The 19,485-nt window shown below is 39.3% G+C and overlaps 1 protein-coding gene and 1 pseudogene across 1 annotated transcript in view; one reads left to right on the top strand and one right to left on the bottom strand.

Annotated features, from left to right (window-relative positions):
* Positions 1–19,485, bottom strand: part of KANSL1 (KAT8 regulatory NSL complex subunit 1) — a 171,118-nt gene that overhangs the window by 14,797 nt on the left and 136,836 nt on the right. The window contains exon 6 of the mRNA XM_042783555.1: positions 4,879–5,050. Within this exon, the coding sequence (XP_042639489.1) occupies positions 4,879–5,050 (172 nt within the window). The remainder of the gene's footprint in view (positions 1–4,878; positions 5,051–19,485) is intronic.
* Positions 18,357–18,819, top strand: LOC103213971 (annotated as a pseudogene).

The raw sequence follows: 19,485 nt of genomic DNA, 5'->3' as shown, positions 1-19,485 counted from the left end.
ATTTGAAATCTGTTCTACATTTCTTACCCATTCTAACTGGGACCTTCTACTACGGTCCTGATCAGAGTCATCGGTGGTAGTGTTAGCCTCATACTATCTAGTTCTTCTGGTCTCAGGTTAGAGGATTCCTATGGTTCGGATGGGCCATTAGTTCTTTGGACTAACTGCTTCCAAGAGTCTTCAGTTTTCTTCATTCCTCTTTGCTCCAGGCCCGAAGAGACCAATAGTTGTTTCTTAGATGACTGCTCACAAGCTTTTAAAACCGCAGATGCTACTCACCAGGCTAGGATGTAGAACATTATCTTTATGAACTGTCTTGTCAATCGATCTAGATGTTTCCAGCAATTATGGTCCTTTGCCTTTAAGTCCAGTAGTTGACTCTCGATGTCTATACAGTTTTTATAACTGTGCCCCTTACGTGCTTCTACTTTATATTTGAATACATGCAACATTTACAGATTTGTTTGTAGAAATATCCACAACCATACCTATATATGTAAGAGGGTACAACTTCCCTCAGCTACTGAGCATACACATTTACCTAGATACTGTTATGAACATTCTGTAGGACTATATATGTTACAGTATTTACCACCGTGTGGTTGTTAGGTGCCATCAAGTCAGCTCCAACTCATAGCTACACTTCATACAAGAGAACAGAACACTGCCCAGTCCTGCGGCAGCCTCACAATCCTTGCTATACCTGAGCCCATCGTTGCAGCCACTTTGTCAATCCATCTCGTTGAGGGCCTTCCCCTTCTTCACTGACCCTCCACTTCACCAAGCATGATATCCTTCTCCAGGGAATGGGGCCGTCTGACAACATGACCAGAGTAGACGAATTCTGGTTACTCTTGCTTCTCAGGAGCATTCAGGTTGTACTTCCTCCAAAACAGATTTGTTCATTCTTCTAACAGTCCATGGAACATGGACTATTCTTCACCAACATCACAACGTAAACAAATAAATTCTTCTGTGGTCTTCCTTATTCACTGTCCAACTCTCACATAAATTCGAGGCTATTAAAAATATCAGGGCTTGGGTCAGGCATACCTTAGTCTTCAAGGTGATTTTAAACACTTCGCTCTTAAACACTTTAAAGAGCTCTTTTGAAGCAGATTTGCCCAATGTAATACATAGCGATTTAACATACTTGTCTTTTATTCTTGCCTACCTCTCAGCATCCTCCTTTGCCTTGGTCACATTGTGTTGACTTCACTCACAGTATGTACTGCCTTTCCCTTCACCATAATTAATACCTATGTACGATGTAGTTAGGAGCTCTGGTGACATACTGCCTAAGGCACTTGACTGCTAACCAGAAAGCTGGTGGTTTAAACCCACCAACCACTCCTCAGAAGGAAGACTGGGCAATCTACTTCTGTAGAGATACTGCCTCGAAAACCCAAGGAGGGGTCGTTATGAGTCAGAATCGACTTGACAGCAGTCAGCTTTTTTTTTTGGTTTTTATAATATATAGTTAGTGATCACACGCCATCCCCCACCCCTGGTAACTACTGAAAAATATTTCTTTCTGGTGTGTAAGTCTATTCTTGACTTTTTACAATACTAGTCTCATACAATATTTATCCTTTCATGATTGACTTATTTAATGCAACACAATTTCCTCCAGATTCATCCATGTTGAGATGTTTCACAGATTCAACATTATTCTTCCATTGTATGTTACTACAGTTTATCCATTCATCTGTTGATGGACACTTAGGTTGTTTCCATCTTTCTGCTACCATGAATAAATGCTGTGTTGAACACAGGTGTGCATTTATGTCTGTTCATGTCACTCCTCTTATTTCTCCAGGATATATACCTAGAAATAGGATTGCTGGATTGTATGATATTTCTATTTCTAGCTTTCTAAGAAAGCATCAAACTGTTTTCCACAGTGCAGTCCCACCAGCAGTGTGTAAGAGTTCTAATCTCCCTATAGCCTTGCTAGCATGTTTTTCTGTTTTTTTGATCAGTGCCACTATTGCTGGGGAGAGATGGTATCTCACTGTAGTTTTGATTTGCATCACTGTAATGGCTAATGATCGGGAGCATCTTTTCATGTATTTGCTACCTGCCTGAATATCTTCTTTAGCGAAGTGTTTGTTCATGCCCTTTGTCCATTTATTAACTGGATTGTTTGTCTTTTTGTTGTTGAGGTTTTGAAGTTTTCTATAAATTTGAGAGATTAGAGACCCTTGTCAGATATGTTATTGCCAAAAATTTTTCCTAATCTGTAGGCTCTCTTTTTACTTTTGCTGAACATCAGTATTTACTTTTCAAGAGGTTCCATTTATTTAGATGACATTCTGTTGTTTGTACATTTTGAACTGTTTGATAGTCTAAGCCATAAATTAGGGCCTCTAGATTTGTCCTTGTCTTCTTCTATGAACTTCATGGTTTTAAGCTTTATGTTTATATTTTTGATCTATTTTGAGTTAGTTTTTGTATATATACTGGGTTAAGTACAGATCCCATTTCATTTTTCTGTAAATTGGTATCTAGTTTCACCAGCACCATTTATTAAAAAGACTATCTCTTGCTCATTTAATGGACTTCAACCCTCAGTGGTGTATTTGTAAATAGTTTTCATTGGAACATAGTCACATCCGTTTATTTATGTAATGTCTATGGCTACTTTTGTGCTACTTTTGGCAGAAGGGTTGCAACCAGGGCTCCAAACCAGTTCGCAATGGTTCAGTCATTGCCAAAGGAAATAAAGGCAGTGTACGTGTTTGTTTCACAGCAACCAAAATCTCTTGCACATGGATTGTGACCTGAGTAGGAAACACAGTGGTGCCGAGTTCTTTGATGGTGACTGACCAACATGCCAAAGAGGCACAGCAGGCCATCATCTTTGAGTGGGGCACCATTGCCTGTTTCCTTCTCAAGTCAAAATATGATGGGCAAGAGATTTAGTTGTTATGCAACAGTTACACACACTGTCCTTGTTTCCCTCAGCCACGATGGACTAGTTGGAAGCCCTATTGTGGCAGAGCTACATAGCCTAAAATATTTATCATCCAGACCTTTAAGAAAGTTTGCCAAATCCTGGTCTATAATATGACAGTCATGCTAAAGCTTCTGTTTTTTTTCCCCCTCATATACCAAGTAAGGAAAGCTCTGGTAGGGTATTGCCTAAGGCACTTGACTGCTAACCAGAAGGCTGGCGGTTCAAACCCACCAGCAACTCCTCGGAAGGAAGATGGGGCAATCTACTTCCATAGTGATACTGCCTCAGAAACCCAAGGAGGGGTCGCTATGAGTCAGGTCCAACTCGATGGCACATAACAACAACAGCAGCAACAACAACAACAAAATACCAAGTAAACCCTACATCCCACATAATCCTCGTGATTCCTCAGAGTCCTGTTTCAGTCATTCTCCTTTCAAACACTTGCACCATCTATCAGTAAAGTATGATGAAAAACACTGTCCTTTACCCTTAGGAGGCACTCTTGTTGCACAGTGGTTAGAGTATTCCACTGCTAACCAAAAGATCAGCGGGTTAAACCTACCACTTGCTGCATGGGAGAAAGATGAGGCAATATGCTTCCATAAAGATTTATGGCCTTGGAAACCCTACGGGGTAGTCCTACTCTGCCCTACACACAGTTTGCTACGAATAGGAATTGACACAATGGTAGCGGGCTTGGTTTTGACTTTCATCCTTCGGAAGCGTAAAATTTAGTAACAGAAAATGGTACATATGAAAAATAGCAATAATGTGAGCCAAAATATATAGATAAAATACTTTAGCAATGTGAGAGGATATTTGTACTTTCTGTAAGCTGGGGTCAAATCATGAAGTTATTTGAAAATCAATGAAACCCTTCTATCTAGGACAGTGATTTTGTAATGTTTTTCACTCATGTACTGCCATTGGAAATGTAATTTTAAAAAAAGAAAATCATAACTCAGATAGTTGTGAACATTGTTACTTTCTAGTATACCAAAGAGTATGCTTTAAAAATGTTTTTATCAAAACCTTGGTTTAATTACTTCAAGGAAAAATCTGCCATTTAACGTACTTAGACTTTGTCAGAATAAAGTCTGATTTCAATTATTAATGCTCTTGATATTTATTCTAAGAAAGACAGACAAGCCCATGCATAAATTGGAGTATAGAAGAAACAAGGTATCTCCAACTTCATTTTTTGTTTACATTCAAAATTCTTTTTTACTTAACGCCCAAGGCATTCTCCTTCAGGAGCCATGACTTCTTAGGAATGGTCCCTTTTTGCTTGGCGTCCCCAGTGTCCCAGGTTTTTAACACTTGGGAGACGACTCACAGTGAGACTCAGCATGAGAAGAAATGCCTTTCTTTTGTCCAGTGGGAAAAGAGCCGACTGTGAAAAGGGAGATGGGAAAGGAGAAATGGCAGACACAGAGACATATTAGGCAGATTAACTTTAGGAAAAACAGTACTATTGAGGATCTGTGCTTATGTATACTTGGAGAATTGCCATGTAACCCCAAGAGCACGTACACACCAAAATGAAGATATTCCTTCCAGCGGAGTGGTGCCCATCTTGTTTTACAACATAGCATAAAGAGAGATACATTTTAAAGATACCCTGAGGTAAATGGACCAGGCTGCTTATGGCTAGAGGTGAGTGACTCCAAGCCCCTGTAGGCCACCTAAAGGTTAAAGAGAGCTCTCTCTCCCAGGAAGTCACAAACTTTTAGGAGCACAACACTCAGGTCTGGTGGATCTATTGCTCCTTGTTTGCAAAATTCTAAGAGAAACCTCTGTAGACAGAAAGTGATACCTTAATAATTGTAACTGGGCTACACCAGGATCCTGGCTGACTTTCATTTGGAACCTTCCTAAGTCCTGTTCACAAGACTATACTCTGTGGCTTTTCTTACCATCTGGAAATGCTAGAACCGGGTGAACGCAAGAATCCAACTGGGAAAGGCGTTCCAGTAGAGGGGCTTCATAGTGGATTCCAGGAGGCATGGTGTTGACGCTGCCTGAGCCGCACAGTGCACAGGAGGGACTCACATCACAGCCAGAGCGGATGGTGCTGTTCCGGTGAACCTGTGAAAAGCCAGACAAAGACCCGGAGTGTTCAGTATCTGGTAAAAACTGAGCTCTCTGCTCATTACCCTGATGATTCAGAAAACCCGTCTAGGTTCTATGACACTGCTAAAAGGAGATTTGATAAGCTTGTTAAAACAAAAATATGTGAACAAGTTCTGTTTCTCTAACACACTGACTTTTCAAAATGAGCAAGTAAACAGGCTTCTTTGTCAACGATGAAATCCATCTATTTGAAGCCCCAAGTACTTCTGTAGTTCCAAACTTTTGAGTTTAAAGGTACTGAAACTGTGCTTTCTGAGGACGCCTCACAAAGCCTGCATGTTTCCATCACCTTTATGGTTTCTACTGTCTGCTAAGGCAAATCGCTGGCTTCTGATCCTCACTGGGACATGACTTGCTCTCTCTCAACCTAAACAGCCTTCAGTAACCAACCACAGCTCTTTTTTTCTTTTCACATCTCCTCCCCAAAAGACTTTCCAGTGGCCTCAAAGTGACAACTTTCCCTAGAGTGTACTTGTTAGTCAATGTGTCAGATTATAATTTCAAGAGGATAGAAATGATCTCTACACTAAACCTCCAATGTATATGTGTGGGCAGGCTTATCAATAAACTCTCCAAGCAAAGTCCAGAGCAAAATGTGTTATAATTTAAATTTAAGTATTCAAAATATTTAATTTTTTGGTTTTGTTGCTTTAAAAAACAAATTTTACATTTTTATGATTTGAGGAGAAAATTTCATGTCATGCTTAATGGAGAGTTCCTATGTTCTAATGTTAGAAAGGGACACATCTAGCATTTGTCAAAGCATGACCCATGAAATCACTTGGGCAGCAAAGCACATGGTCCTGGAAGAAAGGACCTGCCTGTGGAACAACACTATGAGGAAGGGTGCAAGGAGTCATAGTAGTATCATAAAAGGCAAAAGGGTAGCATTAAAACTCTGCTAGCAAAAGCTCTTTAACAACTGCCAAAGCTGCAATTATTTCCAGCATAGGCTTTTTTTAAAAGCTACTTGCCTTTATGGACATGTATAGAAGAAAAATAAACATGAAAACAATGTGGTTCTTTATCAACATCACCCAATTGTCCCCTTCTTGACCACACAGATAGATGGCATGCAACAAAGTCCTTTAAAGGTTAGACTGGGCAAGTTGCACTAGAGTAAGAGAAGAATTCTAATAAGCTGCAATGGCAGATGCCATTGAAAGGAAATGATACCAACTAAACCTAACATACTACTATGTAGAAGACAACACTCAACGGGTACTGTTTGGGGAAAAAAATATCCCTTCCACCCTATTCAATCAGGGCTGGTGCTCTGGAGGTAAACTTTTTCAGGTGAAGAGAAAGGGGTGTGCATGTTGCTGAGGTGATGAAACCACAAGCCACTCAGTAGATAAGTGGATTTAGGCAAATGGTTAGGATCTAAAAATTGCACCAACTTTAAATATTAAAACGAGATTAGGAAAAGATCAAAAATCAAAATAAGAAATTTTGAGGGCTAAACTAACCCGTAGTTCTGGTGGCATAGTGCCTAAGGTATATGACTGCTAATCAGACGGCTGGTGGTTCAAACCACCAGCCACTCCTCAGAAAGAAGACTGGGCAATCTACTTCCACAGAGATACTGCCTCAAAAACCCAAAGGGGGGTGTCACTGTGAGTTGGAATCAACTCAATGGCAGTGAGTGTAGGTCCCAACCCCCCAAAACTAACCCATGCATGATACCCACTCACTATCTATATGTGACACATAACAAGTCCATTTTATGGCTTACAGAGCGTATTTCTCAAGTTGGCAGGCAAAAGACTCAATTCTGGTTAAGATGGAGGAATAGGCAGACAAGCAACACAGACCCTCTTCAACAAAGAAAAGAAAAACCAATCGACAAAGATACAGAAGATAATCCTGGAACACTGAGCTTTGAAAGGAACTATACAGAAGTGGATTAGGCACCAACTAGTGGAAAAACCTGAACGAAAACAGTGAGTAAAGAGATGGAGCTGCGGACTGTCAGCTACTCTGATAGAACCAACAGCCTGAATGGTTCCAAGTGGTGTTGGGACCTGAGAATTGACCTAAAAAAGATTAGCCCTGGTCACCAAGGGCTGTAGGGACAACTGCGCTTGTGGCCTATGACTAGGAAGGGAAAACAGCAAGGTGGGAGACAACCTGAGCTGTTGACTTTCCATTGTCTGGAGGATGCAGCCATTTTGAATGTTTATAAAGCAGCAGCTTTACAAGTGGTGGCCATTTTGAACCTTTACAAGTGGCAACCATTTTGGATTTTAAAGTGATAGCATCCTCATTCAGATTCCAGGCACCTAGGAATAGGCTCTGTTTGCCGATGGTGCCAGGAACATACAAGAGGCTGACAACAAGAGACAGGTGGTAAGTGTGCACAAGTGCTGCCCACTAGCAAACAGCACAGTACCCTGCTTGCATAGGTAACATACAAACAAAATGAAGAAAACGAAAATCGTGGGCAAGTCACTCTAACATACAATCACCAATTAAATATGAACACAAAAACATCACAATGACTCAGAGACAACGAGCATCACAGTCCACACAAAGAAGCAAGATAAAGCAGGAGAAACAAGGGACCAGGATATGGATGCAAAACACTTTCCTGAAGAAGAGGCAGCATTGGAACCCTCTGATAAGGAATTCAAAAGAATTATATTTAGGTATCTCAACGAACTGACACACAGATCAGAGAAAACCCTAGAATAATTTCAAAAGACAATGTAAGAACAAAATGACAAAATAAATGAAAAATTATAAATGATACAAAATCTACACACAGAAATCCAGAACATTAATACTAAATTTTCAGACATAGATAAGACATGGAATGGAAAAAGGAGCAGAACTGAATCAATGGAAGACAGAATTAGGGAGAGTGAAGGCAAATACCTGAACACTTCTTTGGAAAGGAATAAATCAGAAAAAAGATCAAGGCAAAATGAAGAAAGCCTACAGTTCATGTGAGATACCATCAAAAGGAATAACCTACGTGTAATTGGAATTCCAAGAACAGGAAGACACAAATAAAACCACAGAGAAAATTGTGAAAGATTTGTTGGAAGAGAATTTTCCTGGTATAATGAAAGAGGAAAATATATCCATTCAGGAAGTCCAATGAACCCCAAACAGGACAGACCTCAAAAGAAAAACACCAAGACATATCATCATCAAACTCACCAAAACCAAAGACAAAGAATCATGAGAGCAGCACAGGAAAAATGAAAAGTTACCTACAGGGAGCAACCAATAAGACTAAGCTCGGATTTCTCGACAGAAACCATGCAGGCAAGAAGACAGTGGGATGGGATATATAAAACCCTGATAGAGAAAAATTTCCAACCAAGAATGATGTACCCAGCAAAATTGTCCCTCAAATATGATGGTGAAATTAGGACATTTCCAGATAAGCAAAAAATAAGGGAATTTGTTAAAACCAGACCAACCTTACAAGAGATGCTAAAGGGAGCCCTTTGGATAGAGAAGCAACAACAGCCAACAACTGACCATTAACACACATGATGACATAACCCAGAAACCAACCCAGCTATGGAAGTATCTAAAGTAAATAAGCCTACAAATTATTAACAGGGAACCAGAGACATCAACTGACAAATGAGGACAACTACAAGCCAAAAAGAGGGAAAAAACTGTGTCATTACAAAACTTTTAGATGGCAGGGAAGTCAAGACAGCTACAAGATAGAACGGACTGTTCTAAACTTGGGAAGAAAACTATAAATCACAAGGTAACCTCAAAGAAAAATGATAAACCTTCACAACAAAAAAAGAGGACCAGCACAAATATTCAGAAATACTAAAACAATAGCGATGGAGGAAGTGATAATATGATTCATAAACAAAATGAGCTCAGCATAAAAAATCGTATGGAACAAAGAAATTGACACCATGAAAAAGCACGTTAACAAAAATGACAGCAACAAATTTGTATCTGCTGATAATTACATATCTGGCAAGGGACTTATCTCTAAGATTTATAGCAGAAGAGTGGATGACTAAACTATGGTACATACACACAATGGAATGCTATGCAGTACTAAAGAATAATGTACAGTCTGTAAAACATGACATAATATGGATGAACCCAGAGGATATTATGCTGAGTGAAGTAAGTCAATCACAGAAGGTCAAATATTGTATTAGTTCGTTGTTGTGGAGGGTCAAGGAAAGGTTTATATATGGTGGGAAACTTTCTTGGTTGGCTGCCAGGGGTGGGAGGGGAGGGGAGGGAGCACTGCAAAAAGAAAAAAAGAAAGCACTGACCCACGTCACTTTGGTTTTGTGTATTTCACTGCACATAAATTATATATAGTTCAATAAAATGCATTTAAAAAAAAAGTTGGCAGGCAACAGATTAGGTGTAAAGTAAAAAAGAATATAGGAAGTGTAATGAAGTAAAACGAAGACAAGGGATGAAAATAAAAGCTGAAATTACCAAAAGAGGAAAAACATGTTATAAACAACAAATTTAAGGAGTGTTCTTTGGGAGTTTTTCTTTTCTTCCTTCTCATACTCATATAATGGGTAGGTGCATAATTAACTACATAAACTCTAACACTGGCCTAATGAAGAGAAAAAAGGAAAAAAATGCAAATATATAAATGAGAATATGGTCCTAGAAATGACACTAAAAATAACAGCAAGGCAACAATAGAAAACTTCTCACTCAAAGTTGTCTCTATAAGCTGATGTAGAGAAATACCCAAAATACACTACTGCCAAGTTAAAACAAAAATGGACGGCACACTAATGTTACCCATATAAAACATATAAATTATGCTGAGAAAGGCCGCCTGGGAAGAGGTGCATGTCCTAACCCATGGATTAGCTTATCATTTGGAGGGAGGGTGGTCAGGGATGGCTTTCATTTTCTATAATGTGCATTTCTGTAATGTTTAAATCCTATATACTTCAGTATGACATCTAATTGGGCAATACAAAATCATACCTAAAAAAAAGATAGGTGCTCAGACTAATCTGTTTCTTCCGTGAAGTCTGTAAAAGAACATTAAAGAACAGATAATCCCCACTGAATTTAAATGATTGGTGCTAGTAATACATTAGAAAGGCTTCTACTTTCCTTTTACAAAAAATACTAAAATCTTGATTTAAAAATCTGACAATGGTGTGTGTACACATACAAATTTAAATACCAGTATCACTTTTGAATGAACAACATAAAATACTAATAAATAAAACTTAGGAATATGTAAAAAAGACATCGATACCATTATTAAAGGGTAAATTTTAGGAGATTTTGTGGAGGACAATTTAAAAATTACTGATTTCATACCTCCTTGGCATGAATCCACATCCAGAATTTCTCCTACAGATATACTTGTTAAATACACTCAACAGACAGACACACACTCACTGCAACAAGCTGCCTAATGGTATGCATAAACCCATTTATGTTTTTTAAAAACAAACACAACAAATGTAAGTAATTTACCATCAACAAACTCACTGCCACGGAGTTAATTCTGACTCATAGCAACCCCCCTTTGGGTTTCCCAGGCAGTAAATCTTTATACAAGTAGATTACCCAGTCTTCCTTCCGTGGAGCAGCTGGTAGGTTTGAACCATCAATCTTTCAGTTAGCAGTCAAATGCCTTAGGCACGATGCCACCAGAGCTCCTTTACCATGAGAACAAGACAGGGTTTAATCCTGGACATCATGACTATGTATCAATGGATACATTTCAAACCTGTGCATTCTACGGCCTATTCAATAACCCTGTTTAGATGTCTAACTGGCATTTCAAAAGTCAACATGTTTAAAAATGAGCTCCTGCTCTTCCCCAACTTCTAGCTGCTCCGTCTTAAACTCCCTTCTTTTTCTCACATTCAATTTCCAATCATGAAATTCTGTTGGCTCTTCCTAAACGTACCCAGAATCAGATCACTTCATAATATCTCAACTGCAACCACTCTGGTCTCAGCCACCACCTTCCCTCGTATGGGTTTCAACAGCCTCCTTACTGATCTTCCATCTTGCGCCTTCTTCCAACTAGTAAGAGTCTCAGTACAATCTTGCTCTATAATCTCACTCAGATTATAGGCAGTCCTGCTCATTATCTTCCAAGAGCTCCCCATCTCATGAAGAATAAAAACCAAAATCTTTCAACAGAACACACAAGATCCTATCCCATCTGTTACTCCCATCTCCGACTTCACTTCCTTTCATTTTCTTGCCACTTTCCTAGCTCACTTTATACCAGTTTCTGTGGCTTACCCAGTTACTTAACCAACATGGCAGGCAAACTTCTAGATCATGGGTCTTTTCCCATTTGGCTTCTCTACCCATGCAAGTTGCACCCTTCTCCTTTTTGACAACCAAAAATGTCTACTGACATTGCCAAATGCCTCCTGGGGCAGGGAAAAATTGTTGAGAATCAAGGGGCTCAAATTACGATGATTCCTCCTGGAACAATTCAAAGCACAAGCTTGATTGGATATTAATGGTGGGAAATAAGAAAACTCAAGTCAAAATGACTAAGAAGCAAGCTTGAAGAGGCTCCCACTAGCCAAAGATTAGATAATTTGAACATTAAAAACAAAAACCAAAAAACCCACAATGGCTTAAAACACTCAAAATATGTTTTCAGTTCATGAGTCTGCAATGATAAATACCTCATTGATTTGTCCTGGAGCATGACAGGAAACCAACTTACCAGTCTGAAAATTGGTAAGTCAAAGGAAACAAGTACCAATCATGCTGTTTCCTGTATAAACTTCAGCATAAAACAAATATAAAAGGGTATTTTTTTATTTACAGACATATTCTAGCTAATGAAGAAAACAGAAATGACCCACGTAGAGTATCACCATTCTTCCAACATCTAGTGAAATAACGGGTCCAGGCAATAATCCCCAGTGGCTGATGACAACAAAAAAAGAGATACTGTTGTTGTTGTTGTTATGTGCCATTGTGTCGAACTCAACTCATAGCGACCCCTCCTTGGGTTTCTGAGGTGGCATCACTATGGAAATAGATTGCCTAACCTTCCCTCTGAGGAGTGGCTGATGGGTTTGAACCGCTAGCCTTCTGGTTAGCAGTCAAGTGCCTTAGGCACTATGCTACCAGAGCTTCCCCCTCAAAAAAGATAAGATACTACATATCTTCTGATATAAGAACACAAGGTCACCTGTGTTTTCTTGCAAAAAATTCAACTTTGAATTTTCTGAAGCCACCGTATTTAACTACCAGTTTTCAGGAAATGCAGTAAACAGAAAAACACCGCTGACTTTGAAATGTACCAAAAATAAGATGGATTTAACGGATGGATATGTAATAAAGCAAGTATAAACCCACTGCCATTGAGCTGATTCCAACTCACAGCAAGCATATAGGACAGAGCAGAACTATCCCATAGTTTCCAAGGCTGAAATTTTTATAGAACCAGAATGCTACATCTTTCTCCTGTAGAGCAGCTGGTAGGTTTGAACTATCAACCTGTTGTTTAATAGCCAAGTGCTTAACCACTATGCCACCAGGGCTCCTAAAACAAGCATGTTGTTGTTGTTTGCCATCAAGTTGGACCCGACTCACAGCGACCTCTTCTTGGGTTTCCAAGGCAGTATCACTACGGAAGCAGACTGCCCAAGCTTCCTTCCGAGGAGTGGCTGGTGGGTTTGAACCACCAGCCTTCTGGTTAGCAGTCAAGTGCCTTAGTCACTACGCTACCAGAGTAGATGTTAATTGTAGAATCTAGGGTAGGTATACAGGTGCTCAATATAAAATTCATTAAATTTTGCTGTGTGCATGAATAATTTCCTAATAAAATGTTGGAAAAGGTAACAAGGACACCACAGGACTTGTGCTTCTGGCCATGATGGAGTGAAACCGATCAGGTTTACCCTCTGGCCATAAACCAGAAAACTGGACAACTGGCAGAACAGGACTTAGATCTCTGTGAGAAGGGCAACAAATGAGGGAGGCTCCAGGACTGTGCGGTTTTCTGCTTTCAGGCTGCGGAGCAGGAAGAGGGATCCAAGCAGAGTACAGAGGTTTCTCAACCAAGTTGAGGAACTAGATCCGAGTTCAGAGGCTAAGGGGGCTGGAAACCACAAGGCACAATTCTTGAGCAGAGAAAACTATGCAGAAAGAGCTCTAGAAATCTTCATGAGGTTGCCTTAATCTGTGCTGACTACCGAGAGTGTTAAACTCCAGAAGGTCTGACAAAGAGCACCTGGAGAGCTAGGAGTGCAATAGTTTCCAAAGCTCACCCAGGCTAGGAGGCTTTTGAATTATGACCAGCCAAGAGGGGGTGGGGCATTCGACAGAGACCCCTGGACGGCCCTGCTTCAGCAGTGGAGCTAAACTACTAAGTAGGCTGTTTTCTATTTGCTTGCCTTAATAGAGCCCTGAAGGACAAACTGAACTGCCTACAAACAGAGCCTCTGTGTAAAGGAACATAATCTACATCCTTCAACCCCACAGAATTAAATGCTTAGCATCCAATAAGAAATTACTAGATATGCCAAAACTCACTGCTGTCGAGTCGGATCCGACTTATAATGGCCCCTCCTTGGGTTTCCGAGGTGGTATCACTATGGAAGTAGATTGCCCCATCTTCTTTCCAAGGAGTGGCAAGAGACAAGAAAATACTATAGGACTACAACGAGGAAAATGCAGGCCATAGGGAACTATAGGATAAATAACCCAGTTTTTTCAACAAATTACAAGGGAAAACGGTACGTTAGGTACTTATATCAAACCAACACTCTCATTGAGAACAACCAGAAAAGCCAGATTTGGGGAGAAAAAACTTCCTCAGGATATCAGAAATATGCTCAAACGTGACACTGCTGAGGAGCTAGGGTTCCCAAGAGGACAGAACCATGGAGGTGAGCTCATGTGCTGTGGGGGCTTCTTTCCTAGGGACGTTTGCAGGTTTCAGAAAAGATGCTCAGAATTTTGAGTTTTGGTCTCAGTAGAGTAGAGGACCACCACTGGGAAACAGAAAGATGAGCAGAGCTTCTGGTAGTTCAGAAGGGCTAGAGGGTAACAGTAGGGACTTGAAGAGCCAAATTCCTAGTAAGCAGCAGCCAGGGAAACAAGCACCACCCATGTCAGGTTCCCACCCTCCTAAGGCATTTGAAATCTGAAGCTCTGAAGGGTAGAAGGCAAAGCAGTTAAGCAAAGTGCCTATGAAAAGTAGAGAGGAGTTTTTGGTAGTCTCCCTCTGATGAGAAGACTAGAATTCAAGTTCAGGATATGCTGGGGGAAGGGCAACGGTCTATATACTATGCGCTCTCAGCTCCAAGTATGGATGAGAAAAAAAGACAATGCCCTAAGAGTGAACCACAGATGGACTGAACTTTATCAAAACTGTAAACAAGCTACAACTCAGCTCAGTCTCTAACTGGAGTAAGTTGTTTAGCCTCCTTTCTATTGGTCTAGCAGAGGTAAAAGGTGGGTATAACCAGAACTTCTGCCTTTTTTTTTTTTTTACACACAATAACCAACACTGACGAAAACAAAACAAAAACAAATCTGCAGTGATTCAGACTTTGAAGGTAGCAGACAAGGATTTTAAGATAATTATGGTGAATTTGTTGTTGTTGTTAAGTGCCTTCGAGTCAGACTCATAGTGACCCCTCCCTTGGGTTTCCGAGGCAGAGGCAGTATCACTACGGAAGTAGATTGCCCCATCTTCCTTCTGAGAATTATGATGAATATGTTCAGGAAAATATGGAGAAAATAGAGGGAAAAGATCAGAAAGGTCTTAAACATATACAAAAGAAACAAATGGAAATTTAAGAACTCAATACATGAATTTGACATCATATTAGACATAATAAGAGAGGATACAAAATTGGTTGACAGGTCAACAGGAACTATACAAACTAAGAAACAGAGGGAAAAAGGAAAGGGAAATACAGAACAGAACATACAAGTCATGTGAGGGCACTATAATAAATAAAGTCCAATGGATTTGAAGAGATAATGGACGAATTTTTGCCACGAAGTGATTAATACCTGATTCAATCTTAAAAGAGTCTAAACATGCAATATACAAGAACTAATACTAGTATGGAATACTAGTATTAGAATTAGAACTGTTTAACTTGGTAAACATTTCTTACAAAACAGATACCAAGAAAGTAGGTAGTCCTCTAAGGTGATAATGGAGTTAAGATAAGAAGAGATTTTGGAATTTGTACCAAAATGATGTCCATGGTTCATATTGTATACAATAATGAAATACCAAGTGTGGAATGGTAAAATTGTCATTATTAAGTCATAGGTAGCATTTAAAATGCCAAACACATGAACACTATTAACAAATATGAATATGTAACTTAAGTAAAAAATTCTACATACATAGTGATTAAAACAATAAATAAGTGCATTACATATTAAAAGAAAATATGCATTTATCATTTATTAGTTTATTTTACAGTTATTTTAGAATATTTTAAAATATCTCTTGAATCTATTCATAATTTAAGATGATATTTTAAGAGCTGAAAACATTAGTGGGTAGGGTTTCATTTTGAAACTTTCTATTTTAGTATTGCCAACTGTACAAACAATCTTCAATAAGATTACAGAACAGAAAGAAGTTTTTCTGAAACGTGTCTCTTGGATCCTAGTACTACTATTCAAAAGTATACTTAATTAAAATTACTTAAAAAGGATTCCCTAAACAGGCTGGGGAAACAAAAGATTTTTTCTTTTTAACAGCAAAGGCTGTTAAGTCTTGGCATGTTTTATGAATCTTTTAAGGTGAGTGCAGGCACAAAGGTTTCCCCAAACTGATCTGCCCATCACATTCCAGCATGGCATTGATCACCAACTATCTTTATGCTCATCACTGCTTCAAAGTCATGACAGTTATCACATCTGCTGTTAAATCTTATCTAATGCATTCAATAATTAATGAATAATTTTGATTTTTCCCACTTATTTCAATATACTTGATTCACCTATAGCCTAATGTATTTTATTTTAGGCATCAAAAATTACATACTGTGAGAAGCCCACTGGCTTCACCACATTGTCAAAGGGTCTACTGCACAAAAAGGTTAAGGTCCTCTGAACTAGCTTAAATCAAGAGTGGGAGATTCCTCAGTGTTTTAAGAAACAGAAAGAGAATTCAAAGTCAATGAGAAACTCTCGGTCAACCAGCCAGGGAAGCGACAAAACCAAACCCATTGCCACTGAGTCGATTCAGACTCACAGCAACTGCCACTGGGTATCCAAGGCGGTAATCTTTATGGAAGTAGATCACCCAGTCTTCCTTCTGCAGAGTGCCTGGTAGATTTGAACCACCAACCTTCTGGTGAACAATCAAATGTCTTAGGCACTATACCACCAAGAGCTCCTTAGGGAAGCAACAAGAAAGCTTAGTATCTACCCTGAGACCTTGGGCCATGTTCAAGTAAGATTCCAAATTCATACCTGTGTACACAGAGGAGCTCTGGTGGCACAGTGCCTAAGGCATCTGACTGCTAACCAGAAGGCTGGTAGTTCAAACCCACCAGCCACTCCACAGAAGGAAGATGGGACAATCTATTTCCATAAAGACTTATTGCCTCGGAAATCTAATGGGGTCACTATCAGTTGGAATCAACTTGATGGCAGTGAGTTTGTTGGTGCTTTTATTTTGGGGGGGTGTATACACAAAGGAGCCCTGGTGGCACAGTGGTTAAAGCACTGGGCTGCTAACCAAATGGTCGTTAGTTTGAACTTACCATTCACCCCGTGGGAGAAAGATGAGGCAGTCTGCTTCGTAAAGATTTACAGCCCTGGAAACCCTTTAGGCCAATTCTACACCATCCTATCAGGTCCCTATGAATCAAAATCTAGTCAGTGGCAGTGGGTTTTTTTTTGTTGTTGTTGTTGTTGGCTGGTTGTCTACGTCTATACAGGGCCTTTATGCTAAGAATTTGACATTTAGAAATCCTGAATTCCTGAGGCCTTTTCAGAGGCTAAAGGGAAAGCATGCCTCAGGCAGACTTCCACAGCACAGGATCCTAAGACTCACACAGAAAACATGCCCCCCACATCCCCTAAGTTGAGTTCACTGTCAAAAATTACAAATCACACAACAACACAGATTGACTTGAGGCAATCAGCAGATGGGAAGAACTTGTTTTCAACAAGCTAGGAATAAAACTTTTTGAAAGTAATTTTAAAGTAAATATATAAAAATTGTTCTAAGAGATAATAAGGGAAGAAACAGAAGTCAGTCATAAGACAACATGAAAAGATGGGGTCGGGGGATGTTTGGGAAACAAATAAGCACATATAAATTGTAAAGGATAAATATACCTGGAAGTAAAACATTCGATGGACAAGCTGACCATGAGCTAAACACAGCTCAAAAGAACCCTAATGAGTAGGAGGATCCAGAAAGACTATTTGAAATAGTGCTGCCAAGACAAGAATAGACTGGGAAGTATGAAATAGAAAATGAAAAGATCCACAATAACCTAATAGGAAGACAGTCCATACAAAAAAAGAGAATGAAGGAGAAGAAAATAAGAAAGAGTAACAAGAACTACTCTGTTCTACAGGACTGCTTTGAAGCAGGAATGAACTCAGAAAGATGGAGCAGAACCAAGAAGCAACTATGAACAAGAATGGCAAAAGTGCTGGTAAATGTAATTATGCAAAAACTTTAAAAAATGACTAAAATGAGGTATTTAAAAACAGGATACCTAAAATAAAAAATTATAGATAATGAGAGGGGTTCTGGTGGCACAGTGCCTAAGGCATCTGCTAACCAGAAGGTTGGCAGTTCAAACTCACCAGCTGTTCCATGGAAGGAAGATGAGGCACTCTAATCCCATCAAAATGTGCTGCCTTGGAAACTCAATGGGAGTAGCTATGAGTCAGAATCAATTGGGTGGTGGTGAATTTATGGATAATGGGAGAGAATGATCAGAACTTTTTTTTTTTTTTTTTTTTTTAAAAAGCACTCTTTCTCCTACTGCTTCAAAAGAAGCTAGAGATAATAATTAAATTTGGAAGTTATTAACTAGGTATTTTTACATTTAAGGACAACTACTAAATCAACTTAACCAGAATGTATAACCATGGGGAATGAAAATTCAACTAACCCAACAGGCAGCAAAAAAGGAATAAAATGAGGGCAAAGAAAAAGCACTTAAAAAAAAAATGATGACAGAAGTAATTCCAAATAGAATAGCATTCAGAGTAAATATAAATGGATTTAACTTACCGCTTTTAAAAAAAGACTAGCAGATTAGATTTTTTTTTAAAAAAACCCAGCTAGCATTTTATGAAGATGATTCCAAAAGTGAAGAAGGATGCTCCTGCCCTTCTCAAAACTGAAGCCAAAGCAAAGGCCAAGAAGGCAGAGCTGAAAGGCATCCACCAAACCAAGAAAATCAAAATCTGTACATCACCTACCTTCCAGCAGCCTAAGACACTGAGTCTCGGAAGGCAGCCCAAAAATCCTCAGAAGAGCGTCCCCAAGAGAAACAAGCTTGACCACAAAGCCCATCAAGTTTCCCCTGACTACTCAGTCAACCATGAAGATGATTGAAGATAACACACGTGTGTTCACTGTGGAAGCCAAGGCCAACAAACACCAGATCCAACAGGCTGTGGAGAAGCTTTGTGACATTGACACAGCCAAGGTCAACACCTTGATCAGGCCTGATGGAGAGAAGAAGGTGCATGTTCTAGTGGATCCGGACTTTGATGCTCTGGATATTCCCAACAGAACTGGGATCCTCTAAACGAGTCCAGCTGACTAATGCTAAATGTACATTTTTTCACCACAAAAACAAACCACCCAGTCTAGCTCTCTCACTCTCTCTCTCTGCTGCTTACAAGAGATACACCTAAAACAAACTGACACAGAAAAGTTGAAAATAAAAGACTGGAAAAAAGATATACTAAGCAAGCAGTTACCAGAGAAAGTTAGTTTAAGGTTTTTAAAAAAACATTAATAGAGATCAAGAAGGAAACTATAAAATGATGACAGGAACAACCAAAAAGAAGAAGTAACAATCACAAACTTGTACCACCTAACAAGTCATCCTGGAAATATATAAATGCATGTGAATTCAAAGCTGACAGACCTACAAGGAGAAAGTGACAAATCTACAAAAAGAGACAGAAAGTAGACCAAAGGATACAAAAGATGTGAACATAATAAATAAGCTGTATGGGTTAAATTTAGAATCCTGGAGTCAACTAACAACAGGATACAGACGTAGATTTAGACATACCCTCACACACAGTCCTTCCTCAGGCAATGTGGAATATTAACAGACACTGAACTAAAAAATTAAGTATGTCAACATGTTGTTGTTATGTGCCGTCGAGTCAGCCCTGACTCATAGTGACCCCTCCTTGGGTTTCCGAGGCAGTATCACTACGGAAGTAGATTGCCCAACCTT

The sequence above is a fragment of the Orycteropus afer genome, unplaced genomic scaffold (genome assembly GCF_000298275.1).
Source record: "Orycteropus afer afer isolate SDZICR_OR568_19922 unplaced genomic scaffold, OryAfe1.0 scaffold00018, whole genome shotgun sequence".
Classification (NCBI taxonomy): domain Eukaryota; kingdom Metazoa; phylum Chordata; class Mammalia; order Tubulidentata; family Orycteropodidae; genus Orycteropus; species Orycteropus afer.
The sequence above is the reverse complement of the archived record's forward strand: the minus strand, read 5'-3'. Positions and strand labels throughout refer to the sequence as shown.